Source organism: Zalophus californianus, chromosome 4, assembly GCF_009762305.2.
Source record: "Zalophus californianus isolate mZalCal1 chromosome 4, mZalCal1.pri.v2, whole genome shotgun sequence".
In the NCBI taxonomy this organism is placed as follows: Eukaryota; Metazoa; Chordata; class Mammalia; order Carnivora; family Otariidae; genus Zalophus; species Zalophus californianus.
The window spans coordinates 97,812,833-97,840,806 of NC_045598.1; the positions used below are offsets into that span (position 1 = coordinate 97,812,833).

Here is a 27,974-nt window from a genome sequence, read left to right on the forward strand (position 1 = left end):
CGGGCGCCGACTGGCCGCTGCTTCCGTGTTTCTCCATCCGCGAAGATGCCTCAGCCCGAGCCCACTTCCTCTTCTCTCGCCCCGCGAGCCGCGCGCTCAGCCAGCCCTCGCGGACCCAGAGCCCCAGCAGGAAGCCCCGCGGCCCCGGCGCCCCGCCCGCGCACACGCCCCGCCCCGCCCCCCGCCCCTCCCCCGTCTCGGCCCCCGCCCCCGCCCCCGCTCCCGCTCCGCGCCGCCGGCCTAGCCGGGGCTGCCGGGCCAGGCCCGCCATGGAGGTGGAAGAGGCGTTCCAGGCGGTGGGGGAGATGGGCATCTACCAGATGTACTTGTGCTTCCTGCTGGCCGTGCTGCTGCAGGTGAGTCCCCCGCCGCCCCTCGCTCCAGCGCCCTGCTTCCCCGCCTCCCGCGGACCATTCCCGCCCCCCCCGGTCCCCCCCCGCGCCGCGAAGCCCGGCCAGCCGCCGAGTCTCCGCAAACCCCGAGGGGCCGCGAGCCCCCAGCCCCGCGCGAGGGCCGGCCTGGGTGGGCCGCAGCACGCCGAGGTCGCCGGCGGGCCTGGCCTGCGGTGCCCGCCCAAGCCTCAGGGCCTGCCCCTTTGGGCGGTTCCCCCAGGCCCACCCACCCCGCCACCTCGAGTGGGAGAGGGAGTGGGAGAAGGGGGGGGTGTACTTCAGCCCTTGAGCTGGTGAATAAATGATGCCCAGTCCCGCGGTTACCTGGACTACACCGTGAAAGCACCAGGGAGTTGTTTCTCACCTGTGGCTACGTCACCTTGGAATCTGGAGCCCAGAGAGAGCCCTGATCGCCAGCTCACGAAAGGTCCGATCTGGAGCGGCCTCCTGCAGTTCTGGGCCTCCGCTTACCATCTTTTCCCGATTCGAGGGGGCTTCCTGGGCCGGATGCTTTCCGTGCAGAGGCTTTATTTCTCTCCGATTGAAGTTCTGCTGGGTCATTCTGCCCAGAGGCCAGCGTCGGGCGGAGACTTGTATAAGTTGAATAATACCATCTACGACGTGTGGTTATACACTGGAATCGTTTCTTCCTTGTACAGAACTCTCAAACTGCTTGCCCACCCAGCCTAAAAATGTGGATTTAGTATGCTCAAGGTCACTATAGATACACTTTGCCAGGCAAGAGTTACTCCTTTGCCCTTCTGAATGGCCCATTTGACATCAATTACTGCTCCCAAAATTCTAAAGGCGGTTCATTCACAAATTCTTTATTAGTATTTACTGTGAGTGGGTCATTGTACTACTTCAGTCAACACATATTTAGTGAGTGCCTACTATGTGCTTGGCAGGGGCTACAGTGGTGGAAAAATCAAAGCCCCTTTCCGGTGAAGTTTGCCTTCTAGTGGGGGTGGGGTGAGGCAGGCAGACAGGTAAATAAGGACAGTGACCATGACCATGTGATGATAATTATCCTAAGGAAAGTACAGGGAAGTCCTGAGTCTAACCACCACTCCGCCAGTTGCTTAAACCTGGCATAATGCAGCAGCCCAGCCGGGGGTGTGGGGGAAGGTAGGGGTTGTCTTACTGATTCTGTTTTCCATTAAAATGTTTGCAAGTTCAGTTGATTATATCACCAGCCAGAAGAGCTGTTGAAATGATGGACAGATAGATGATGTCAGTCCTTTTTCTGGCAAAGCAAGTTCTCAGTACACAAATAGGCAGTATTCTGAGGTTCCTTTAAGTTCGTTCTTTCAGCTTTAAATGTAATTTTCCTGTGGAGGAAAAAGTATTTCCTAAATCACAAAAGAGTATTTAATACAGAGAAAATAGAATTGTGTCCATGATGCCTGATGTTCATTTATAATACTTTTTCTTTGAGAAAATTCTTTTTCTTTCCTGGTCTAACCAAGAATTCCAGGCACGTGACTCCTCTTCTGAACAATGCCACCCTGCCCCCCCTCCTCCCCCCCCCGCCCCTGTACTCCACCTGCTGTCATCTGCTTGCAGGCCTAGCCAGGTATCCACCCACAGAGGAGAAGTTTATCTTGAGGGTGTGCAGCACTAAAAAGGCCACTGATCTGGGTTCAGGACCTGTTGTTTCCCTCACTTAACTTTTCTTTATGGCTGACCCCGCTGGTTAGAGTTTAGTACCAAAGAGCTCTCAGCCTGGGACCATGACTGTTGACTGATGCCTGCCTGACATGTGGTCAGTATTTGCCATCAAAGAACCAGGTCTTAAGCGTGTTGGGAATGAGTGACTTTATCTTTAGGTGTGGGCTGGGAGGTGCCTGTGCAGTGGGAGCCCTGGGAGCTCCATTACACTGTTGTAACACGATGCTTCCATCATCTTGTGGGGTTTGCTTTTCCAACAGAGGAAAAAGTTAAGAAGCCCTTTGCAGAATAGGCTTAGATGGGAGGTTGTTTGCTTTAAAACCCGAAGCCCTGGGGTGCCTGACTGGCTCAGTTGGTGGAATGTTGATCTTGGTGTTGTTTGAGCCCCATGTTGGGTGTCGAGATGACTTCAAAAAATAAAATCTAAAGAAAAAATAAATAAAAATAAAAACCAAAGCCCTGGTCTCCCGTTGCCCAAGGAACGTAGAGACCACCTGCGCAGCAGCCCTGCCAGGGAGAGGGAGCCCTGCCAGAGAGCACTGCACATTGTGAATGGGACTGCCAGGGAGAGGGACAGCCAGACAGGGAGCCTCTGCTATGGCAGGAGCCTTTTCTGCATCTGCGGTTTGGTAATGGCCATCCCCAGCTGAGAAACACAGCACTAGGGGGACAGAGATAGGAAGTTTATATCCTTTTGCGTTTCCTTTCTTCTTGGGGCCATTAGTATTATTTCTAATGGTTTTTACTCCCTCTTCGAACACATCCAAGTTCAAACTGAAAGGACAAAACCACATTACAAAACCAACTCTCAGGGTCTTTAGGTTAACTGTTTTCTTGGATTATTGATATCATCACGTAGCTCATCAAAAAGCTACCTCAACATCCAGTTTCCTTTAGCTAGGAGACTTCACACGCTTTGCAAACACAATCTTTGGAATCTCTATAGTGGTCACCTTTCAGGTATGGAAAGAACAGATGCAGATTTTGTAGATTTCTCTTCAGATGATAAGATGCAGATGCCCCTCATAATAGTGCTGTGTGGTTTGAAAGTACATAAGCCAAAAGCTTAAAGGAAAAAAATATTTGCCTTATGTAAAAATAGTTGTCTTATGAACAAGCAGTAATATTTCATTTTGCAGTTAGAGAAATTCTTACTCTCCAGATATATGTGCTCTCCCTTGGGTAAGAGCTATTTGTGGTATGTAAATATGAATAATTCTGTGTACTTTATTTCTGTTTCTATTTCCTGACGGTGATTCAGACTTGACGCCATCGTCATTATTTGGTGTTTGCATCTGTGTATGTTTGTTGGCCAGGCTGTCTGGAGGAGGAGTGTTGGAATACAATTCTTTGTTTTTGGATCCCTTTAGACACAAAGTGAAAATGGATCCTACTTCTTTGTTCTAAGCCATAGACTCCAGCTCCTTCATTTTCCTGGGGATCACGGATCACAGATTGTAGTATAATTTGCACAGGATTTAAAACATCCATTAGCCAATGTGTAACGTGTAACAAGCATTAGTTTCACCAGCAAAACTGTGATGACATTGTGGACCCGAGCTTGAGGTACGGTCCTCTGGTGTTCTGGAATGCATTATTTTAATGTAAACTCTTAATAACCCCGACTTTATTTATCAGCTCCTAGAACTACCAGTGCATTCAAATCATTCACGCAATAAATGTCTTTTCGTGGTGCCTTGGAAAGTGGAATGACTGACCAGGCAGTGTTGCAGAAGAGGGAAGTGCATCAGTCAACTCATGAAAAGATGTTTACCTTCAGTGGTCATTTGGGACAGGCGTATTAAAATGACTATGAAATATCATTTCACACTTATTAGATTAGCAAACATTAAGTGGTCTAACGTACAGGTGTGATGAAAATGAGACGTGGGAGATACCGGTTTAGAAAACTATTTGGCCCTGTCTAGTACAATTAAAACCTAGCATTGGACTCCTAGGTGTGTGTCCTCCCAATTCCTCTTGAACATGTGCACGAGGAGGTATGTCTAGGATGTTTATTGCAGCACTGTTTGTAATAATAAAAATGAGTAGCCACCTAAATGACTCGTAAAGAGGGACCAGATAATTAAAATGCGGTACAAATTCGATAGAATATAACAGTTGAAGTGCTGGACCGGATCTATAAACAGCTACAGGAATGAAGTTCTAAAACACAATGTTAAATGAAAAAAAATAGCCAGCATGATGTATACAGTGTGACACATAACTTCATAAAAATTTGTAAAAAGTGGGGCGCCTGGGTGGCTCAGTCGGTTAAGCGTCTGCCTTCGGCTCAGGTCATGATCCCGGGGTCCTGGGATCGAGCCCCGCATCGGGCTCCCTGCTCGGCGGGGAGCCTGCTTCTCCCTCTCCCCCCACCGACCCCCTGCTTGTGTTCCTGCTCTTGCTGTCTCTCTGTCTGTCAAATAAATAAATAAAATCTTTAAAAAAATTTGTGAAAACAGGAAACAATACCATATTTGGCTTATGAATATGGACAATGTAAAAGTATAAACATAAAGAGTAGAAGGCTCCACACCCAAGTTAGGAGATTGATTACCTCCAGGGGATGAAGGGATGAGTGGGCAAGGGAGGGCTACAAAAGGAGATTTGCTCTGTATTCATAATACTGTAGTTTTGAAATCTGAAGCAAATATAATAAAATGAAACTAGTTACTTGTGATGGTGGGTTCATGAATTTTGTTTTGCTTCTCTGTGTTAAATTTTGAAAAAAATACAAATGTGGTGTAGATGAGATGGGCGTACTTAGAAGAAAATGCTACAGTTCACTGTATGAGACTAATCGTCCACTTTCCCTATTGCTGCTGTTCCTTCAACCAGTTAGCGCTGTGAGTCGTGGTCTGTGAAGTTAACATTTAGGAGCGTGAGGTAGAGGGAGTTTTGCTCAGGGTGCTTTTTTAAACTCTGTATAGAACACTGTCACAACGAACGTCTCTCACCTGCTTGCATTTGCCTCCATGTCTTAATCTCCCCAGGAGATTCATGGAAAGGCTTCTTTTGGTGAGGTATCTCTGAGGTGGTTCTAACCTCTCAACCATCAGCAAGTAATGAAGTTCCTACCGTACGTATTAGTGAAGACCTCACTGGGTTAGTCGTTAAGACCAGCCCTTGTGCCTCAGGGACTTGTCACCACCACCAGGGGTTCAGGCATGATGAGAGCATAGGGCATTAGTAAGAGCTACTCTGCCACGACTCCAGAACACAGGAGCATCTACCAGCGTTCTCTGCTCGTTTGAGCAAGTGTTATGCTGCCCTAACCCTCAGATTGAGTTCTGCTGCCCTCAGACAGTGGCCATGAGTTTGGGTGATAATCTGGGGAACCTTGGCTGGTGTTCTTCCATCACTTTAGGTGAGGGGGGCACCATAGTTCAGAGAGACCAGAGCTACACTGCCCCCAAGTCTGGCCTCAGGAAAGCTGTTGTCTATAGACAGACACTGCCCCCTGGCGTAAAGCGGATGGAGTTGCAAATTGATCAGACCAGATTTCCATCCAGGGCGGTTATGGACATACAGGGAGTCCCCGGGAGATTTAGAGAGCTCCTCTGAGCCTCGGGCATCTCAAGAATTGGAATGTGCCTTGGAAAGCAATCAGCTCAACACCTCTACAGCACCCAGATCCCCAGCAGCATGCCTGCCAGGGCCTTCCACAGCACAGCTGCTTAGCATGTGCTCTGACAGAGAAGGTATTCCCTTAATAAGACAGTACACACACACACACACACACACACACACACACACACACACACACACACACACACGTCATTAAAAGTGTGAAGACAGACAATGTGTGACAGAAAGAATGCTAGACTTGAGTGCTGTGACCCTTTGCTGTGAGATGGCTGAGTGAGTTTATGCAGGTGACCCCTTGGTCGTTACTGTGCTCTGGGAAATGGCTGGATCATGAAAGTTTAATTAATTTGTTTTGCAAGTTCAGAATTTCTTAAAGTTGCCCAACACCCGGCAGTTGGTTGGCGTTGTGTCCATGTCACCTTGAGGTTTGCAGAATAAGGAGCTTGGTTCATCACCACGGTCAGAGGCTGCCTTAGGAGGGAGAGCTAGCAAATCCCAAGACACACGCAGCTCAGAAATCTCACCTCTGGTTTCCTTAACCAAATGCTCAGACAGAAATAGACATCTGCACTTAAGGGAGTCATATGATGCTCATCAAGTAGTATATGGTGATTGTACAAAAAAGAAAATATAGAAAAAATAAAAACACCAGAACTCTGACCACCCAGACATGATACATGCTCACATTTCGGTGGATTGCCTTCCAGGCTTTTTATTACACAAATGTGTACATTTGCCTTTTTTGCATAAATTTGAATCCACCTGATTTTTGCCTTTCAACAGTATCATGAATGCCTTCCTGTGCTCATAAGTGAACAATCACCTATTTTCTAATGGCTAGAGCATAGTGTTCCAACGTATGGCTGTACCGTAATTTGCCTGTTCCGTGCTCTCTGGTTGCAAATGTAGGCTGTGGTTGGTTCCTGTTTTCCACGGTTCTGAAACCCATGCTCCTGGGCCATTGTCTGGCTCTGGCCTGCACTTCTCCTACTTGGCTGTTGACCACGCTTCCTAAGCTCAAATTTCTCCTGACTCCATTGCTCGCTTTCTCCCCAGACGTTCTTTGTTCCAACTTTATGGGTGGACTAGAAGTGCAAACTTCCTAAACATCCCTTGCTTTTACTTCAGAATTAATTTTGATCCTCACCTATCATTATATTTCTCCACAGTGTCCAAGAGGAAGACATCTCTCCCCTCCTTCCAGAGATATCCACTCACCTTTGTTCTTGATTCTCTGTTACCCCATCAGTCATTTCTAATCTTTTTAACCTATTTTGTTAGTGAACATACAGTGCAGTATTGGTTTCTGGAGTAGAATTCACTGATTCTTCACTTTAAAAATGCAACACCTGCTTATCACAACAAGTGCTCTCTCGTCGTTTCTGATCTTCAATCTTTCTGCATTCTCTGATGTCCCAAAGAATGGCTTGCTTGGTAGGTTTAGGTGGTATATGGAAATAGTATTAAGTAGCATTGGCTGATAAAGTGAGAGGGTTATTTCCTCTTCCGTTCTTCCTTAATCTGTCTTTTATCTAAGAAGAAAATCTCGTGTCGTGCTAGCACTTCCCAAAACATTTGCAAATATTTCTGTTTTAACAAAGGGAATGAGCTAGAAGTAAGAACTATAGAAGGGCCAGACTTCGGCAGAAAACATTGCCTAGTTGGAATGTAGTGACATTTTTCTGTTTTCATTGTATTTATTATTCCTTTTCTTTTAAAACTTCTTTTTAAATTATGAAACCCTTCCAGTGAAATACAGGAAATAATGTCACAAACACACGTGTACTTACTTCCAGATTTGGTAAGTGCTAATATTGTGCCATATTTGTTCAAGGTAGAGTCGGTCACAGTTCAACCAGAGAGGCAGGAAGCAGAACTCCTGGGATGGAGACCCACGTATGTGTGTATATGTGTGTGTATAGCATATATATTTATATGTGTATGATTATACATGTAGTCAGTGAGTAATTTATTACAGAGATTTGACCGTATACAATTGTGGGAGCTGGCTAAGCAGTCCCTGTAAGGCTGTTGTCTTTGTGTCTGCTGTTGGAGCTTGAAGTCTGCAGGAAAGGCAGTCTGGAAGGGAAACTATGACATGGAAGCCATCAGAATTGACTGGAATCTGTCATTCTCACTGCCTCCAGCCTTGATGAAGCAACTGCCTTCCATCACGGAACTAAATGCACACCTGGCCCAGGAGTCAGAGATGCTGAGGGAGGGTCCTGGGGAACATGGCTCAGTTGCAGGCCCAGCTGCCCTGCTGCACCAACAAAGTGAGCCAGCAAAGAAGTGGCGATGTATGTGAGGCACCAAAGCACCTGCCCCAGGCTTCTGAGCATAAAAAACAAGGTGGCTGCTCCTTTGCTTTCATCCCTCCCCGCCTCCAAATCGTGCTTGAAAATCTCTCTTGTGGCCCACCTTAAGTAAAAACATACTAGCCAACACTTGGCATTATGACATTTCGTTTATTTTTATAGTTCTGTCTGGCTGGCCATATCTCTACTGATGTAAAATTGTATTTCTCTGCAAATTTACTTAAGTTAAAAATTTTGAATCGAATTTGCAAATGACATATCTGATAAAGGGCTTAAGTATCCAAAATATATAAAGAACTAAAACTCGACACCCCCAAAAATGAATAATCCAATTAAAAAATGGGCAGAAGACGTGAATAGACGTTTTTCCAAAGAAGACATATACATGGCCAACAGACACATGAAAAGATGCTCAGCATCACTCATCATCAGGGAAATGCAAATCAAAACCACAATGAGATAGCACCTCTCACCTGTCAGAATGGCTAAAATCGACAACACAAGAAATAACAGGTGTTGGCGAGGATATGGAGAAAGGGCAACCCTCTTGCACTATTGATGGGAATACAAACCGGTGCAGCCACTCTCGAAAACAGTATGGACCTTCCTCAAAGAGTTAAAAATAGAACTACCCTATGATACAGCAGTTGTACTAGTAGGTGTTTACCTGAAGAATAAAAAAATGCTAATTCAAAGGGATACGTGGACCTCGGTGTTTATAGCAGCATTATCTACATTAGCCAAACGTGGAAACAGCCCAAGTGTCCATCAGTTGATGAATGGATAAAGAAGATGTGGTATATCTATACAACAGAATATTACTCAGCCATAAAAAGAATGGAATCTTGCCATTTGCAATGACATGGATGGAGCTAGAGAGTATTAAGTGAAATAAATCAGAGAAAGACAAGTACCATATAAGTTCACTCATATGTGAAATTTAAGAAACAAAACCATTGAGCAAAAGGAAAAAAACAAGGGAAACCAAACAACAGACTCTTAACTCTAGGGAACGTACTGAGGTTACTAGAGGGAAGGTGGGTGGGGGGTGGGTGAAATAGCTGATGGGGATTAAGGAGGGCACCTGTGATGAGTACCGGGTGATAGATGGAAGTGTTGAATCACTATATTGTACACCTGAAACTAATTTTACACTGTTAACTGGAATTTAAACAAAAAAAAAAATTTGAATCGATTTAAAAGACTATTAATAGTAGAAAACAGAAAATGAGCACATAAAACTAGCAGGGGGTATCCAGGTGACCAAAATTTGGGAAAAGCTGAGCTGGTCCTGTAATACTTCTTCCGAGAACACTAAAAATATGTTCTTTGCATTCCTGACTCCGATTGGCCTGGGTTTTTTTTTTTTTTTGGCCTAAAAATTTTGGTTTTGATTAACCCACTACCAACCTCTCACTACCTTGCTCAGGTATCCCGTTTGCAACCTTTTTCTTATTCTCCCTGTTGGAATTCCCATCCACTTTCTTTGTGTTCTCATTAATCTCCTTGTCTACCCTGGCTAATACCACATTTGTCAAAATCAGCCTTGTGTTTGTAGCTTGGTGTATATTTGTTGTCCTCACTTGAATATATTTGCCTAGAAGGAAGTAACTGTTTCTTACCTATCCTTGTTATCGCCTGAGGCTCATAATACCATGTGTTGCAAAGTGTTGGTCTTGCTCAAATTTTTTGAGAAGGAAGCTGAAGTAACAGAAGGAAATGGTCAGGTGGCGGTATTCCCATTTTGTTCGGGAGAAAGATTGAGAGAGGGGGGGAAATAGATGCAGGTTAAATCACTGTTTACCCAAATGCTTAATTTGTCCAAAGTCTTACTTAGTGGTTGGAACCAGGATTAGGTCCTGGAATTACTGGGTTGTCATCCATCGTCATCTTTTTTTTTTCCCCCCCTACACGCCATTCTGCAAGGAATTGGTTAACAAAATGTATCCTAGGCTGTTACATATACAGTGGTGTGTTGGGTTTACTTGGAAGGATATAGAAATGTAAATTCGGGTGTCTTTCCTTCAGGAGAGACTCATTAACAAATTAGAATTTCGTTATATCTACCCTGTTAAATAATTATACAGAATAGCATTTTTGCATTAATAGTATAGCCACCGACTGGATGCTCTGGAAGTTAAGGGAGCCCTCAGTGTGGTCTGGAGTGGTTCGTTGAAGACTTCAGAAGGGCTGAGCTTGAGCTGAACTTGGGAGCTTGGGTTTAAAGAGAAGTGGGAAGGTCATTTCACAGGGAAAACCATAAAGTTGGGAAAAAACATGTAGAAAAGAGAACAGCCTGTACCCTTGCTACACAAGTGTGACCCAGAGCAGTAGCCTTGAGCTCACGACAGCTTGCTAGAGATGAGTGGGGCCAGGTCTCCCCCGGGCTGTAGGATCAGACCCTGCTCAGTGACGTTTGGGAAGTGCCGATAGATACCATTTGTATGGGGCTTTACAGTTTAGGGTTGGCTAAAGAAGCATCCTATTTGACCCTCAGAATAGGTTAATTAGATACAAATGAATTAGATAAAGAGGTGGACTACTAGTGTCCAATCTCGCTGAAAGAAAACGTGAAGTTTGGAGAGGTTTTGATTTGCTGAGAGTTTAACTTAGAGCTGAGGTTCTAACTCAGACATATAGATTTCATATGCTTTTTCACACCATGTGCTGAGAAGCCACGTTTGGGGATTTAAGTAGGCTAGTACAGAAAGCTTGAATGTGGATTAGGTAGCAGTTGGGCCATACAGTGGAGATCTGGAATGCTAGGACATTTATTACTTATCCACTAATATGTTTTGGCCAGAATAGCTTCATGAGGAGCGTCTCAGGGGAGACCTATCTGGCGGCATTACGCGGATGAATTAGAGTTGGGAAGAAACAGGACTCGAGACACCAGTTATTCAGGGCACAATAACTAAATATTTTAAATAAATAAAATAAGTGGTATCCGTAAGTCAACCAACAAATAGTTATTGAATCCCCAATTTGTGCTGGGCGCTGGGCATTTGGTCCTGTCGTCCATGGTGTGCTTGCTTATGTCATGCTACTGGTTGAGTCAATTACATAACTGAGTCCTAAGTGCAGAAAAGACTAACAGTAATGACAACAATAAAGTCATCTTTGAATTTTCCTGGTTTGTTTTTTCCTCTGAGGAGCTCTGGCCTCAAAGTCAGGTGACTCCCATTCTCATCCTGGTTTCGCTATTAGTGTCATACGTGACCTTGAACGATTCACTTAATTGCTCTGTTGCCCATTTTTCCTACTTAAAACATCAGCGTCATACTTACCATGACTTCACAGCACAAGATATTGTGATGAGATCATTAATGGTGGACGTTTTTGGTTTCCGGAGTATTATAAAAGCTTATAATGCTGTCGATATAAAATCATTTTTAAAACCTTCACTTTTTGCAGCTTCAAAAATTTCAGTCCCCTGGTGCATGTTGGTCACTTTTCTAATTATAATGACATTGCAAGGGTGGAAAAGGTGCAGCCATCTGGGGCACTCGTTCTTCCCTAGAGGTAGCGTTGGAGAAGATAATGGTCTATTTGCGATGTGGTGGGCCCCATTCCGAAGGCACATGGATGGTGGTTTCTGAATGTGGCTTTAAGGCCCATCTGCTGATGGGTGCCATCATTAGACAAGAAGATGTGGGTGAATGTGTGCGCGGTTGTTGTGGAGTAATAGACACAATAGAGAGAATATTTGGACTCTGGGGGAGAGAAGTAGGTGGCACCGTCCTAGAGTTCTGAGCTGCATACGGCTGACCCTTCTGGTGTCATAAAGCCATGGTGCTGGGTGTGCAGTTGAGGTCCCTGGGTGTACGTGTGTGTGTTCAGGGGCAGGGTGGGCACTGGAAACATTGTGAGGGGTGGGAGGAGGACAGAGAAGATAAGTTTAAAGTGCTTATTGAGGCGGCAGGTTGCTAGGGATAATACTGATGAACTGTATCGGCACCAGCTCTTTGTATCTGAACTGCTTTCTTTTTTTAATTTTTAAATTTAAAGGTTTAATTCCACTATAGTTCACATACAGTGTAATACTAGTTTCAGGTGTACAATAGAGTGATTCAGCACTTCCGTACATCACCCGGTGCTCATCACAAGTGCCCTCCTTAATCCCCATCACCTGTTTCACCCATCCCCCGCCCCGTAACCGCCAGTGTGTTCTCTGCAGTTAGAGTCTGTTTCTTGGTTTGTCTCCCTCTCTTTTTTTTTCTTTACTCGTTTGTTTTTTCTTAAATTCCACATGTGAGCAACATATGGTATTTGTCTTTCTCTGATTTATTTTGCTTAGCATTGTACTCTCTAGCTCCAGCCATGTTACTGCAAATGGCGAGATTTCATTCTTTTTTATGGCTGAGTAATACTCCAGTGTGTGTGTGTGTGTGTGTGTGTGTGTATACGTGTACACATACCACATCATCTTTATCCATTCATCTGTCAGTGGACACTTGGGCTGCTTCCACAGTTTGGCCAATGTAGATAATGCTGCTATAAATATTGGGGTGCATGTAGTTTCTGAACTACTTTCTACACATGGTAGCTATTTTTTTTTTAAGATTTTATTTATTTATTTGACAGAGAGACACAGCGAGAGAGGGAACACAAGCAGGGGGAGTGGGAGAGGGAGAAGCAGGCTTCTCGCTGAGCAGGGAGCCCTATGTGGGACTCGATCCCAGGATGCTTGGGATCATGACCTGAGCCGAAGGCAGACGCTTAACGACTGAGCCACCCAGGCGCCCTGCACATCGTAGCTATTGCTGAGAATGGTGGTTTCCATGAGAAAACACACCTCGGATTAGAGAACCCTTTGAGCATTTCCTCTCTTACCTAGAATAAGAAATATGATGTGTGAACATATTTCCGGCAAGCCCTTAGAACAGTTCCTGGCACCTAATTAGCATTAGAGAAGTGTCTGCTGTTACTAGCGTTCCATCCTGGTCATTTATTCATTTCATTCACTTGAGTGTGTGCTATCACGTATCAAGGCCCTGAGGTGTTTGCTGTGGAAGCCCAGGGCTGGATCACACAAAGATCCTGTCCTCAGAGATGGAATGGTCCGGTAGGAAAAATAAGATGAGCAAACACATAAATATAATGGAGTGAAGAAAGGAATACGTCTAAAACAAAGGTCTAGGATGGAGCTTTTGGGGGGTAGGCAGAAGCTGGAGAGGACTTCCAGCGGGTTGGAGAGGAAAGCGAGGTGGGCGGAGGTGGTACCTGAGTTGCATCTGGGAGAATGGGAAACGGCTGAACCTCGTGAAGTACTTTCCAGGTGAAGGGAATGGTAGGACCGAAAGCAGAAAATAGCGTATTTAGAGAGAAAATATAGTTTGCCCGATTGAAGGCTGTGTTTTGAACATGTGTTCTGCCTCATCTCCAGAGTTCCCTTGCCCCATATTTTTTCATTTCTTTACCCACCAATTAAGTCCAGCAGATTGTAATAAGGAGGGGCAGTTACTAAAACGACGCAAGCGGGTTTGGTAATTATAACGGCTGCTAAATGTGTAATCTATCTGTTCTTGTAATTATTAAGGTTTTTATTTTTATAAACTGATTGCCTCTTGTTCTAAAACGTCCTTAGTAGTATGCAAATAGGGGCCAGGAAGCAATAGAAATCTAGAAACATGATTTCCTTTGCATTCCACAATAAATCACCCACGCAGACTGACCGGTGGTGGCTTGGTACATCTCGAGAGGCCCACTGTCACCTGCCTCAAAATAGACTGGGGCTGCCTTCTGTCCTCGCAGCCTTTCCCAGAGTGCAAAAATCACACCTTGGGTTTTACATTAGCTTTCTGCTATGACACACACAATGTCATGACTTCTTTTCTCTTTCCTTGACAGTAATTCCATCATCTGCTTGTGATAGATCACTCCGCCTTTGGCGGTTTAGCTTCTCCACTTAACAGCTGAATATGCCCCTACAGAGTGGTGTGGAAGAAGCTCCAGGGTTCCCTGGTGGATGGAGCTGAAGCTGTTGGCAAGCCTCCACCTCTCTGTGCCTCAGTCAGCGCATCCATCCAGTGGGGGTGTTACTATATGCTGTGGAGAAATCACAGCCTTGTATTTCGTGAACACTTGTTCTGCTTAAAGGTATTTCAAGATACCAGGTTCTAAGTTAATAGGGGTAATTTCTTAAAATAAGATTGTCTCACTTGGGGAGATCTCACTGGAACAGACAAATTCTGTTTTCTTAATTTATTTGAAGCTTGTATAATCATCCAACAACGAGAACTAATATAAATGGAAATTCATAGCATAAAAAGGATGCATAGGGCTCAACAGCTTATAAACCCAATTGTGAATAGCTATAAGGCCCAGAACAATCAGAGACAAATGGCTTGTGTGCTCAATAAATATTTCTAGAATGATTTTTTTTTTTCCTTGGGAGAACAACTATGTTTAGATGAAACAATGATTTAAGTAGGGCTAAGGGGTATAAAGGGAGCATCTCTTACTGGGATTTTGAATTTCTTTACATCTTATAAGTTGTGTACTATGTTTTAAAATAGTACCTATTCAAGTACATACTATGATTACCTGTTTGAATAAAGTATTTTTGCTGGTGCTCATTCTCTATATCATATACATTGTACATAATCTATAGGATTATATACTTTACGTGCATATACTCTGTATATTCCCTTACTATGTATATAAATATGTTCTCTCTCTTTATATGCCGTTTTCTGAGACATTTGACTAATGCCACAGAGGGTTTGGTTTAGATTGTGAATCCAAGGCCGAGATACCCTGGGGCCCTGATGCCTGCTTGGCTGAACAGAGGGTGTAGTGTGGAGGGAAAATAGCTGGAACGTCAGTCTTCCCAGTCGGAGCCGGTAGTGTCCCCCGCTCGCCTTCGCCAGCGTTGAACCATTGGTGTGCAGTTTCCCGAGCATCAGCCGTATCGCAAATGTGGAAGGAGATATCCCTGGAAAAAGCCCTAGGGGTGCTTTACAAGGGGGATCGCTGACGACTCTTGTCGGTGGTAGATCGGGAGGAAGCTTCCTTTTCACGTTCCTCTCCTTTGCTTTGATGTGCCTCGTTTTCCGAAAAGCAGGACACCGATCTTGTGAGGCTTGTAAGCCTGCCGATGGCGATTCCCACACAGACGGGTTTGTGTGTTTGCTCCTTCAGCTCTACGTGGCCACGGAGGCCATCCTCATCGCCCTGGTGGGGGCCACGCCCGCGTACCGCTGGGACCTGGCGGGGCTCCTGCCCAATCAGAGCCTCGGCAACCGGTCAGCAGGTGACGAGCGCGCGCTCGGGGACTGGCTGCGGACGGCCAACGGCAGCGAGGTCCGCAAGCACGTGCACTTCAGCGGCAGCTTCACCTCCATCGCGTCTGAGGTAAGGCCCGCCGCGGGGCGGGGGCGGAGGCAGCCGGTTCTGACCGCTGGATGAGCGTTTCTCCCGGTGCACGTGGACCCGCTTGCCTGTCTGGTTGATTGCACTTGTCAGCCCCATCTTCAGAGAGCTGTCTAGTCGATTTGAGAGTTAAAGGGGACTATCCTAGGAAAACACATTCTTTTTCCTTCTTGCTGCAAACGGGAAGAGCGTGAGCCTTCCCAAACTGGTTAGTCGAAGTAAGATGTGAACTCCGGAAGAGCCGCATTTCATTTAGAGTGTCCTTTGAAAAAGTGAATGAAAACTTTGATTTTTTTTTTCTTTATATACTGCTGAATTCTATTTGCTAATGTTTTGTTAAGGATTTTTGCTTCTGTATACATGAGGGGTATTGATCTGTCGTGTTCTTTTTTTTTTTTTTTTGGTCTGGCTTTGGTATCAGGGTGATACTAGCTTCATAAACTGAACTGGGAAGTATTCCATCCTTTTCTATTTTCTGCACGTGATTGGCTAAAATTGGTGTTCTTTAAATATTTGGTAGAACTCTCCAGTAAAATCATCTGGGCTTTTTTTGTTTTTTGTTTTAGATATCTTTTGGGGGAGTTTTAAATTTTTGAAGTCAATTTTCTTAAAGGTTATAAGGGATATTTAAATGATTGTGAGTTGTGATTTAAGTGATTTTGAATTGTGAGTTGTGGCAGTTTGTGCTTTTCAAGGAATCAGTCCATTTCATCTAAGATTTATGTGTGTAGAGTCGCTCACTGTATTACCTTATTATCCCTTTTGATGTCTGCAGAGTCTGAAATGAAATCCCCTCTCTTATGTCCTGATGTGGGTAATTTGTGTCTTCTATCTGATTTAATTACTTGTCAATCATACAGGTTTGTCAATTTTACTGATCTTTTTAAAGAACCAGCATTTTGTTCATTGATTTTTTTTCCCTATTATTTTTCTATTTTAAATTGTATTAATTTCTGCTCTTACCTTTATTATTTCCTTTCTTCTGCTTGCTTTGGGTTTCTTTTTCTTTTTTTCTTTTTTAGGTTATAGACTTGATAGCCTGTATTTTTAATGAGTCTTCCTCTTTACAAATGTATTTTAGTGCTATAAATTTTCCTCTCAGGACTGCTTTAGCTGTGACCCACAAATTTTGATCTGCTGTATTTTTATTTTCATTTAGCTCAGCGTATTTTTTTTCTCCTTACGAATTCCTCTTTGACCCAGTGATTATTTAGAAGCCTCCTGTTTAATTATCTAGTATTTAGAGATTTTCCTGTTAGCTTTCTGTTTTTGCTTTCTAGTTTGATTTCGTTATGGTCAGAGGACACTCTGTATGATTTCAGTTCTTTTAGATTTGTTGAGGTTTCTTTTATGACTCAGGATGCGGTCTCTCTCCGTGTATGTTCCATTGACACTTGAACCAACTACTGCTGTTGGGTGGAGTGTTTTATAAATATTGTTTAGATCCTGTTGGTTGATGGTATTGTTGACTTCTTCTGTATCCTTGCTGATTTTCTCCCTAGTTATTCTAGAGATTGTTGAGAGAGGAGTGTTTATTCCTCTTTTCCAAGTTTATAGATTCCAAGTTTATAGATTCTTTCATCTGTCCCTTTCATTGTGCCATTGAACCTACTCATTGTATTTTTTTTAGTTCTAAATTTTTCATTTTGTTCTTCATATATTTTATAGCTCTGTTGTTTAGTCTATACATATTGGTGATTGCTATGTCTTCTTGGTGGATTTGCTTTTTTTAAACTCATCTTATAGGGGCACCTGGGTGGCTCAGTTGGTTGGGCAGCTGCCTTCAGCTCAGGTCATGATCCCAGGGTCCTGGGATCGAGCACCGCATCGGGCTCCCTGCTTTGCGGGAGGCCTGGTTCTCCCTCTCCCACTCCTCCTGCTTGTGTTCTTTCTCTAGCTGTCTGTCTCTCTCTGTCAGTTAAATAAATAAATAAAATTTTAAAAAATAAAATAAAATCATCTTATAATATACCTCTATGTCCCTGGTAATTTTCTATGTTCTGAAATGTGGTTTGACACTAATCTAGCCACTCCTGCTTTCTTCAGTTAATGGTAGCATGATATATATTTTTGCCCTTTTTACTTTCAACTTGCCTGTATCATTATGTGTGAAGTTAGTTTCCTATAGACAGCATAGAATTGGGTCAATTTTTTTTTTTAAAGATTTTATTTATTTGAGAGAGAGAGAGAGAGCACAAAGGGAGACTGAGAGGGAGAAGCAGACTCCCCGCTGAGCAGAGAGCCCAACGTGGGACTCGATCCCGGGATCCTGAGATCATGACCTGAGCCAAAGGCAGAAGCTCAACCGACTGAGCCACCCAGGTGCCCGAATTGGGTTAAACTTTTTTAAATCCACACCATCAACGTCTGTCTGTATTTTTGTTTTTAGATAATTTACATTTAGTATAATTATTTATATGCTAGAACTTACCTCTTCCAGTTTATTATTTTTTGTTGTTTTCTATTCTCTGTTTTTTTTCTCTTTAATTTTTCCTGTTTTTCTGTAGGTTACTTGAACATTTTATAGTATTTTATTTTGACTTATAGTATTTTTTGAGTGTATCTCTTTGTATAGCTTTTTTAGTGATTGCTCTTGGCATTGCATTATATATACATAACTTACCACAGTCTACTGGTGTTGTCAGATCTCCAGTTTGAGTGACATACAGAAATTCTACCTCACTTTACATTCCTTTGCCCTCTTCTGTTTATAATATAATTGTCCTAAATATGGTCCCACATACTCTTGGAATCACATTACACAGTGTTCTGTTTGCCTCAACCATCAAACATCATTTAGAAAACTCAAGAGAAGCAAAGTTTGTTGTATTTACCCCAGCTTTTTCTTACAGTGTTCTTTTTCCCTTCCTGATGTTGCAAGATCCCTTTTTTATGTTTTCTTTCTTTTTTAGAGAACTTCTGTTAGCCACTGTTTTAGGGTAGTTGTGATGGTGACAAATTTTCTTGGTATTCCTTCATCTGAGAATATCTTGATTTCTCCTTCCTTTCTTGTTTTCACTGGTAATAAAATTCTTGGTTGACAGTTCATTTCCTTCAGCATTTAAAAACTCCTGTGCCACTTTCTTCTGGCCTCCATGGTTTCTGATGAGAAATATGCTGTTATTTGAATTGTCTTTTTCCTATAGGGAAGGTGTCATTTCCTTCTTGCTACTTTCAAGATTTTTTAGTGTTTTAGTCGCTACTGTTTGGAAGTTGGACTATGATGTTTCTTGGTGTGGATTTCTTCAAGTTTATCTTCTTTGGGATTTACTGAGCTGCTTGGATCTGTAGGTTTATGGCTCTTGACAAATTGAGAAATTTTCAGCTATTATTTATTCAAGTACTCTTTTTTTAGCCTATGCCCCTTTCTCCTTTCTTTCCAGAACTCCAAGACAGAAATATTAGTTCTTTTGTTATAGCCCCATAGATCTCTGAAGCTTTGTTCATTTTCTTCTGTCTAGTTTATCTTTGTCTTCATATTGGATATTTTCTGTTGTTTTATTTCCAAGTTTATTGATTCTTTCATCTGTCCCTTTCATTCTGCTGTTGAACCTATTCATTGTATTTTTTTTTTTTTTGGTTCTAAATTTTTCATTTTGTTCTTTTTAAAATACATTCTCTTTATTTGGTGAGACTTTCTGTATTTTCACCGAGTCTATTTTGTCATCAGTTTTGAGCATGTTTGCAGGTGCTCACTGAAGCACGGTTGTTATGGCAGCTTTAACATCTTTCTCAGATAGTTGTAACATCTCTATCATCTCAGCAGTGTCTTTTTTTCATTCTACTTTGAGATTTTCTGGTTGTTAGCGTCACGAATTATTTTTGTTTGAAACCTGAAGTTTCGGGGATTATGTTAAGAGGTTCTGGGTCTTAGTTAAATCTTCTGTATTAGCTGACTTTCTCGGACTCAGCTCTGACACAGAAAGAGGGGAGGGGTGCCTCATTATTACCTCGTGGTGGTGGAAAGCCAGTCTCCCCATGTGCTCGCACTGACTCCAGTGGTGGTGGTGGTGGTGGTGGTGGTGGTGGTGATGGTATGGAGGGTTCCTCAGTGCAGGCGGCAGGAATGAAAGTGCTGGCGCCCTGCTTGTCTTTTTCTGACACATCCAAATGGAGTGAAGTGGGATGACTTCTGACTGCCCAGCCAGGGAGGGGGAGATATTTAGGTTCCCCACTTAGCCTTTGTTCCTGTGAATGGGGTTAGAACCATAGCTTTTGTTTTGTGGTGGTGAATGGCTGGAATAAAGCAGTTTTTGTCTAAAAATGTCCTGTCCTGCTGGGCTGCCCCCTTCCTGGGCCTCTGGCTGGAGAGAGCAGGCTTGGTTGGGGCTTCTTTTGTCATTCCTCTTGGCATCTCTGAGTTGCTCCCTGCCCCAGCACCCGCTCTCGGGTATGTGAGGCAAAGAAAAACCCAGGGACTCACCACCAGGTCATTCCTTGGGTCCCAGGGTCTTCGCTGGTCTTCTCTCCGCCTTTCAGAGTTGTCTTATGTTTGTTTCACACGTGATGCCCAGGGTTTTTAGTGGCACATAGTTGGAAAGACAGGGAAAAGTACATTTATTCCATTTTCCTGGAGCTGAAAGTCCTCCTGTGTCCTTTTGATGTTCCCATCTCTCTGGGGTTTTTTTTTTTTGAGCACTTAAAAAAGTTTTGGCATAACAAGATATTCCAGATTCATCTTTCACCTCCCCCTATCCCAACTGTGAAATTAGCCATTTCTCCAAAAGGCCTTTGTTTGGTTTATTGCCCCCATAGGATTTTGCAGTGGGTGAGAACCATAAGTCTGCATTCCAACAAATCCATTACCACATTACAATGAAAGTGGATCTCAGACCAAATTCTGCCACATGTCAAAACATTTATTAACTCGGGGCGCCTGGGTGGCTCAGACGGTTAAGCGTCTGCCTTCGGCTCGGGTCATGATCTCAGGGTCCTGGGATCGAGCCCCGCATCGGGCTCCCTGCTCAGCGGAGAGCCTGCTTCTCCCTCTGCCTCTGCCTGCTGCTTCCTCTGCTTGTGCTCTCTCTCTGTCAAAAATAAATAAAATTTAAAAAACAAACAAAACATTTATTAACTCAATTCTTATTATCAGAGAAACACAGAATAAAATATCTTGCAGGCTTGAGAAGTCCTAGCTCTCTGGTTTTATTGGTGTTCTGAATACTGTTTACACAAAGGGTCACTACAGAAAAACTCCCCGTTTTCCATAGGAAGGGTACTGACACTTCCCCTCCCCACCAGCCTCAAGCAGGCAGAATCTTCCAGAATTCATACTGTCTCAGGACCAAGGAGGGATTTTAGCCTAGGGCATCACTCCTGTATAAAGAATACAGAGCACCCTGGATTATCTCACAAATTCACGGAAGGGCAGTGAATGTCTCTAAAATATATTGAGCTAATTCATGTATCTTGGGTGTCTTTAATTTCACCAGAGATAGCCCATTTTTTTAATAGTCATCGTTGCTAGTCAGCAGGCCACTATTTTAATCAGAAGCAAAGCAAGCATTACTGATAGAGACCGTGATGACTGAAGTCCTTGTAGGAGGAGCTCCCTCTGGAGAATGGGCTTTCTGAAGAGAAGGCCAGCTGACCAGCGCTGGACAGCGCAGCCTCGACTAGAATGCTCGTATACCAGCCTGGGAGCTAAGTAATGTTTATGCTGAATATCCCACAGTATGTGCTTCGTACCAGAAGGTAAATTGGATCCCATAGCAACACTGTGCTTCAGCACAGCAGACTTCAATGCATTTCAGTGGAATTGAATTAAATTAATACTAATGAAATCTATAATTGGGAGCCCTTTTACATATCACCAGAGGGACACCGTTATTAGCAAATATTCCTTAAGAAACTACTGCTCGCCTGATGCTAGAGAAAGCCTTCCTAGCCAGCCAAGGAGGGAGAGTGCCAACAGACCCTACTCTCCAGGACAGCGGGAAGGGGCACCCTGGTCACCAGCACACCTCCTGTGCTGGCACCCCGGGGGCTCACCCTTCACAGGGCTCGACTGGAGGCTGAATATGGACACAAGCGAGCGCAGAGAGCTCCTGCCCCCCAGATGAAGAGTTGGTAGATGCAGGAGAAATGGGATGGAATAGCTTCCCCAACAAGGGCTGGCGATGTTTAAAGCAGCTCTGAGAAAAAAAAGACGATGGGCTAAGATGGCCTCACCTCACCCGCCTGTCATGTCTCCCTGACCACGGCTGGGGTGCATCTGTGAGTCACTGTCCCTCTTGCCATCTGCTTTTGCCATCACACCGTGACTGTGTGTCTGTCTCCCTCCCTCCTCTCCTCTCCCGTGCTCTCTCTTTTTTCTCTTTCTTTCTCCCGGTCCCTGTCATTTTGTCTTTCGGCACCTGTGTCTCTCTCTCCGCGCCTCTCCCCGTCTGAATCTCTCTGCCTTTCTCTTCTGCCTCCCATTTCTTTCTGTCTGCCTTTCTCCGTGTCTCCGTCTCACTGGCTGTCTCTGTCTTGCCTTTCTCTCTCTCTCTCTCCCACGTTTTTGCCTCATTCTCTCTGCCTGTGTCTCCCTGGTTTTCTCTTTGTGGCTCACTCTTTCCTCCCCACCCCCTCTCCCTCCTGTTACTCACCTGTCCTTTCTCATTCCCGGGATGCATGTAGACTTGGATGTATATGCTGCTATCCATCTGGGTTATACATATATCATTATAGATTTATAGATGCCTGCTACGTTCCTCCCCTGGTAGAGAGGCACACATCAGGTTCCCATCCCATCGGGAGGTCAGGTGGTTATCTACCTCGGGGGTGGATCTCGAGGCAGATATTCTCTGTGCAGACAATGATCCTCAGCCTCCAGCAGGTGCTCCAAGATGTGTCCAGAATGGCGGGTGGGGGTGGGGCCGTCCAGCTGCACAGTTGGGGATATCAATGCACCACTGCTCTGTGGGAGCTCCAGGGGACGTTTCACAGGGACGCCGGTGTCATGATTTGGGATGAATTATCTTTGGAGCATCCCGGATGCTGCACCAGCTGCTTCCGGCCTGAGTGGGTTCATAATGCTCTGCAACGGTGGCCGTGGCCTGCCCACTCTGTGGATGGGGGAGCACGGACAGAAGCCCACAGTCCCCGTGGGATCCTCAGCTGCAATGAGACCGTTCCATACCAAGAGCTTGTGGCTGCAGATGAGTTTCATAAGGTTTGGCAGGTAGAGGTCAGTGAAGAGGCCGATAACTGTGACTACCTTTTCATTGGTTCTTGTGTGAGCGGCTCTCTCCCAGAGACCTTCCCCATGTGCCACTTAGTTCATCCTGCCAGTAGCCCTGAGCTGTAGATGGAACAACTGGCATGCAGAGAATTTAAAGAATTTGCCCTAAATCACATATTTAATAAGTTGCTGGTCGGGTTCAGTGAGCTCATACTCTTTCCACTACCCCAGTGATTTTCAAACTTTTTTTTTTTTTTTTTGGTAACTAACAGAAGCCTTTAGGTTTAATGGTATCTCAGGTGGCACTTCACTATTTAGAAGAGCTAGGTGCTTTGCTACTGTCAGTGAAGAGGAGCGGGCTCCAGGGCTCCAGGGCCTCCCCAGCCATTGCCAGCCATCCTCGGCAGCTCAGAGCACTTCCGTGCAGAACAGGGGGAGGAGCTGGGCTCCACCTGGGAAGAGTGGATGCAAGTATGGGTCAGTGGATTGGTGGGAACGAAGGTTGGCTAAGTGACCGTAGCACAATGGCACATGAGCGAAATATAGACCTATCCCGGGCTGCCCCTCACCAGCTTGGATTTGCCTCTGACAGTGAATTCTAAGGAGGAAGGGCAAACAGTCATAGTGTTTGTACTGTGGCTAGTAAATGAAAAATACCAGAATGTGTGGGCTCAGAGTAGCTGGCGACTTACTCAATGTCACACAGTAAATGGTGGAGCCTGGCCACAGATTCCTGTGGCATGTGACCGAAGCAGAAGGAAAGAGGGAATCAGCCTGCCTGCGAGTCTGTCACTCCGCAGGTAGCGTGCCTTCCCCAAGGTGGTCATGCAACTCTCAGGGTATTTGTATCCATCTCGTGGGGATCCTGGCTAGTGGTTCCCCCCACCCCAACCCTCCAAAAAAACCCAAAAAACAAAAAATACCCAAGTCCTACCAAAGTAGTAATGATTCAGTTAAGCTTTAGTAATTGTCAAGCCCAAAGAAACTTAGCGGTTTACTGATAGAACCAAAAGTAGCCAGGGAGGGTGAGGTCCAACAAGCAGCAGACCCCGAGCTCCACGGCGGTTCGCCTGCATCAGGCCCTGCAACCAGCTGCCCTCGGTGACAGGGCCACCCACGTCTCTCCTCCGAATATATTCAGGCAGACCCAAGAGGACGCTCGTCTGCTTTACATTTTTAGTGCAGATCTCATGTTTTCCCTGAAGTCCTTTCATTTTATTTCAGGGTACTTTGTACCTGGGTCCAGCTCATGTACCCTCATGCCCGGCACGCAGGGTGTGCCAGTCCCGTGTGAATTCCCGCACTCTCCTTCCGCCTTGGACATCGGAGCCCCGTGTGGGTGGTGTTCCAGGTCCTGGAGTGGTTCGACGCAGGTGGTATGGGTGGCTTCCAAGTTTCCTGCTGCCGCTACCAGGATGACAAGAGTAAGCGGAGAAGCCGCGGAGGAGGGAAGAATAACTAGAATGAGAATCAAGGAGCTGCCCCCGGGGCCAGCGATGCTGGGCAGGATGGGAACCGCGGTCGCTCCTTAGCCAACCCCTTTCTAAGGGCTGCTCGTCTCCGCGCCCCCAGTTGAGCTCATCTTTGTTTCAGTGCATGCGGTCCCCAACCAAACCCTTCATGAATTTCTCAGCATTAATTCAATTTTAATTACCTCTGTAGTTTCTCGGTTGCTCCTCCAAATCTACAAAGTGGTGGCATTGAAACTGGCCCCCAGAACTTGTCAGGTAACTTATCCATTAGTTGGTAAATATCCTTAATATATAGATTTGTGGTCTATAGATACAATATACCAAATAATTTGGTATAAAATGAGAGTTAAAAAAAAAAAAGCAAGTATAAAGCCCGTTGACCTCTCACATAAAACCCTGAAAATAAGTATCAAGATGGAGCCCGTAGAATCCTATAGTTTAAGGAGATTATATTAAAAATGCATATTTTAAACCCCCCGCCCCCTGCACCTTATTACATTCAGGTCAGGGCTTGCTGAAGTTATTCATGGAGGGTTTGGGGAAGGGTGAATAAAAGGTTATGTAGATGTGATTAACTTGGTATTAATGTAAAAAAAGAACCCCTCTGATCTAGAAGTATTGACTATTTTAAAATGAGCTAATAGCCATTGGGGTGAATTTATGTAGCAAATTGCTGTCTGCTGTATTCAAATTATTCCCCGAGCTCTGACTCATTCAGAAAGTACCAAATATCACGGAGGCACACAATTATCATGCTTATTTAATGTTTGCAACCAAAAAGAGTAAGGTTGGAATATTTAATATCATCGTCGATATTGAAGAACTGAGATTGATTATTATCTTGAGATTAATATATTTTCCCCAAGACATACCCTGGGGTCAAAAGACTGAGTATTAAAACTATGTGAAAAATTCACTGCAATAATTGCTTTAGGGGCTAATTTTTTTTTTAATGTCTTGCTTCCTTATGCCGGTACCGCTGATTGTTATAGCCTGCACACTTCACCCATTAAGTGGTAATTCAGAGTGACAAGTACATTGAAACGAAGCAAGTTAGTGAATCACCATGAAACCATCGCTGAAATACCCTGTCCGAGTACTCCTGAGTCACTGGAGGCCTCTGCTCACCTGATTTTCTCCGGAAGTGAGATCTTCCTGTACAAAGCCGTGAACATGTTTTGGGGGGCTGCGGGACGGTGGAGGGCTACAGCTTGGTTGGGGTGGTCACCGGAGCACCGAAAATCTCTCAGCCGAACCCGGCTTGCTGCTTGCACTGTGTGGATTCCCTCAGGATCGTCCTGCAGGTGCGCGGGGGCCACCGTTGCTGTTCCAGTCCTGCAGCCTCGAAATACAGACACACGGAGGGTCTGGGTCAGGCTCTGGCCCTTGTCATATGACCTGGTTTTCACCAGAACAGGACTGGGGGTGACCATAGCTCTGTCAGTAAGCACGTGCCCAGTGCTGTCTGCCCATTTTGGCTGGCCTGTCTGGACTGCTGGGGGAAGCTTCCTTTGTCCTCCTTTTCCTTGAGGATCAAGTAGGCTGCACCACGGGGTCTGTTCCCCCCCCCTGCAGGGAGGCCCGAGTTGGGACTAGTGGTGTACCCCGGGCTCGTGAACAAGTTCACCTTTAGAAGAGACACGGCAGCCGTGCGAGGGGCTTGGGTGCCCCTCAGAGACCTGCCACGGCCCCCGCCTGGCTTGCTGCCCCCACCCCAATGCTCTGTGGGCTGTTCACGGCAGTGTTCCCCCTCCTCCCTGCTTCTCCCAGTGGGGCTCTCTGTGGGCCAGTGAAAGTGCTTTCAGGGGCCACGCTGCTTCTATCACTCAGGCTTTGGGAAGTATGTGTCAGTGGCACAGATTTTGCCTCTCTAGCCAAAAAACTGCCATGGTTTTGTTGGGGGGGGTGGTTTTCTCCATAGTTTTCTTTCTCATTAATGTAGAGGCTAAAGATAAAGCCAAAGGATTCTACACGTCATATGGAAGACAGAAACCCCTCTGATTCCAGATCTGCCTCATTCTTCCTGTTAGGAGAACACCCCTCAGCGGCTCCTGGGTGATGAAGAAGGCAGTTTCTGCCCTGCCTATCCATAAGCTCACAACTTGATCCTTGAGGTCATGACATTGAGATGTTGTGTGTGAAGATGCCTATAAACCATGGCACTCACTCTTGTTACATAAAGAATTCAGCAAATATTTCATTAAGTGCCGGCCCTGTCACGTAAGCACTTAGACACCAGTATATCCCTAAGAAGCTCACAGCACTGTATGCGAGAGACAAGTCAACGTGTAGTTCACCGAACATCATTTTTGAAGCAAAAATAGGGAGAGAGCAGAATGGAGAACGTGGTCGGCTCCAGCGGATCAGGCTGGGCCGTGGAGGGTGAACAGGAGCTCACTGGGGACGAGGTGGGGCTGGAGTGAGCGTGGGAGGAGAGGGCACCGCCTGAGCTGAGGGCAGTCAGTTCCTAGAGGTGCCAGGCTTCACACGAAAGTGGGGTGATGGATGTTTGCTTTCCATGGGGAGCCACGCCCTCCCCCGGGCTCTGCATGCCAGTGGCCCTCTGTTATTCACTTGTGAGTGAGGCGTTATTCACATTCACCCGCTGTGGGCCCAAACAAGGAGGACAGGCCCGCACAGCCTCCTCAGAGAAGGGAGAGGACCCACTGCTTGGATAGCTTAAGGTGCATGGTTTTAATTTACCAGGCACTGTCTCTTCCGTTACGTGGTCTGGGCTACAGCATGTTTCTCAACTCTTATTCCATGAAATGTCACCATACATGGGGGGGGGGGGGAGCGGGGGTAGGGGAATGGACAGTTCAGGTCACAGGAAAAAACTGAAGCATAGACAGACAAATTTGTGACATTGACAGAGCTGGTGAGAAGTTGCACAGGGCAGAGACTGGATATGTGTCTGAATTCTCAGAGTTCATTCAAGAAGGGTCCCTCTTGCTTTTTCACCTTATTCACGACCAATTTAAGAAGCCTCTTATAATCTGTGTTCCAGTGCCATAGGGAAGGGATAGCATCATGCTGTTCAGCAGAGGGAAAAAAAAAGCAAACAAGCTGGGGGTGCGTTTTTGTGTCATGTGGGTATATAAGGATATCAATAGTACATAAAAGTTCAATTAAAAGTACAGAAATTTTAGGGGCACTTGGGTAGCTCAGTCAGTTGAATGTCTGATTCAGTTTCGGCTCAGGTCATGATCTTACGGGTCATGGGCTGGAGCCTGGCATCTGGCTCTGTGCTCAGTGGGGAGTCTGCTTGAGATTCTCTCCCTCTGCCCCTCCCACCAACTCGGGTGTGTGCACGCACATGATCCCTCTCTCTCTAAAATAAATAAATCCTAAAAAAGATACAGAAATTTTAGGTGTTTGTATTTAAAACATATACTGTGGAATGTGATAAATCCCTCCTCCCCCCAAATAAAACACTTTGGAAGTTGATTTTTAAGTACATTATTCTCTTCTCTGCACCCCCAGCCTTCTCGTGTTCCCAAGCACAAGGCCTACATGATTTAACTAATTCAGGCATACAGTACTCAGAGAAGGTGGTTTTGAGACCAGTGTCAGCATCGGGTGCAGGCTCCACGGTTTACTCTACGGTGATCGTGTCTGAGCTACAGCTGCATCATCTATAAAATGGGAATAGTAATAATAATACCTGTTATAAAAGGTGTTTGTTGGGATTAGGGGAGACTATTATGTGAGGGTTGGTTTTTAGCTATCTGGTTGTAAGGTGCTGAGCCTTCCCATTTGGTATGTCTTTGATACGTAGTTTTCATCACTTGGACATTAATTTTGTTTTTAGGATTGTATAAGCACGCAGTCCACTTTAAAGTAATAATTAATTTTTTTAGATTATCCTATTTCTGCCATGTCAGACAAGTGACTGTTTTGACTTGTGACATTTCCATAAAGCTGAAGGTTTGATGATTTCAGGGGAGATGCTAAAAACACATTTTGTTATTTGCCTTTAAAACTTATCTTT

The 27,974-nt window shown here is 44.9% G+C and overlaps 1 protein-coding gene across 7 annotated transcripts in view; it reads left to right on the top strand.

The window, feature by feature from the left end:
* The first annotated feature begins 223 nt into the window (after positions 1–223).
* The window catches only part of SLC22A15 (solute carrier family 22 member 15), a 68,294-nt gene continuing 40,543 nt past the window's right edge, over positions 224–27,974 (top strand). For 6 of the 7 annotated variants that reach the window (XR_003523329.2, XM_027613339.2, XM_027613332.2 and 3 more), the window contains exons 1-2: positions 224–356; positions 15,116–15,328. Coding sequence is in view for 6 of the 7 variants with exons in the window: in XM_027613339.2 (XP_027469140.1) it covers positions 270–356; positions 15,116–15,328 (300 nt within the window). In the remaining variant the exon portion in view is untranslated. The remainder of the gene's footprint in view (positions 357–15,115; positions 15,329–27,974) is intronic. The other variant, XM_027613345.2, reaches the window with a different exon arrangement.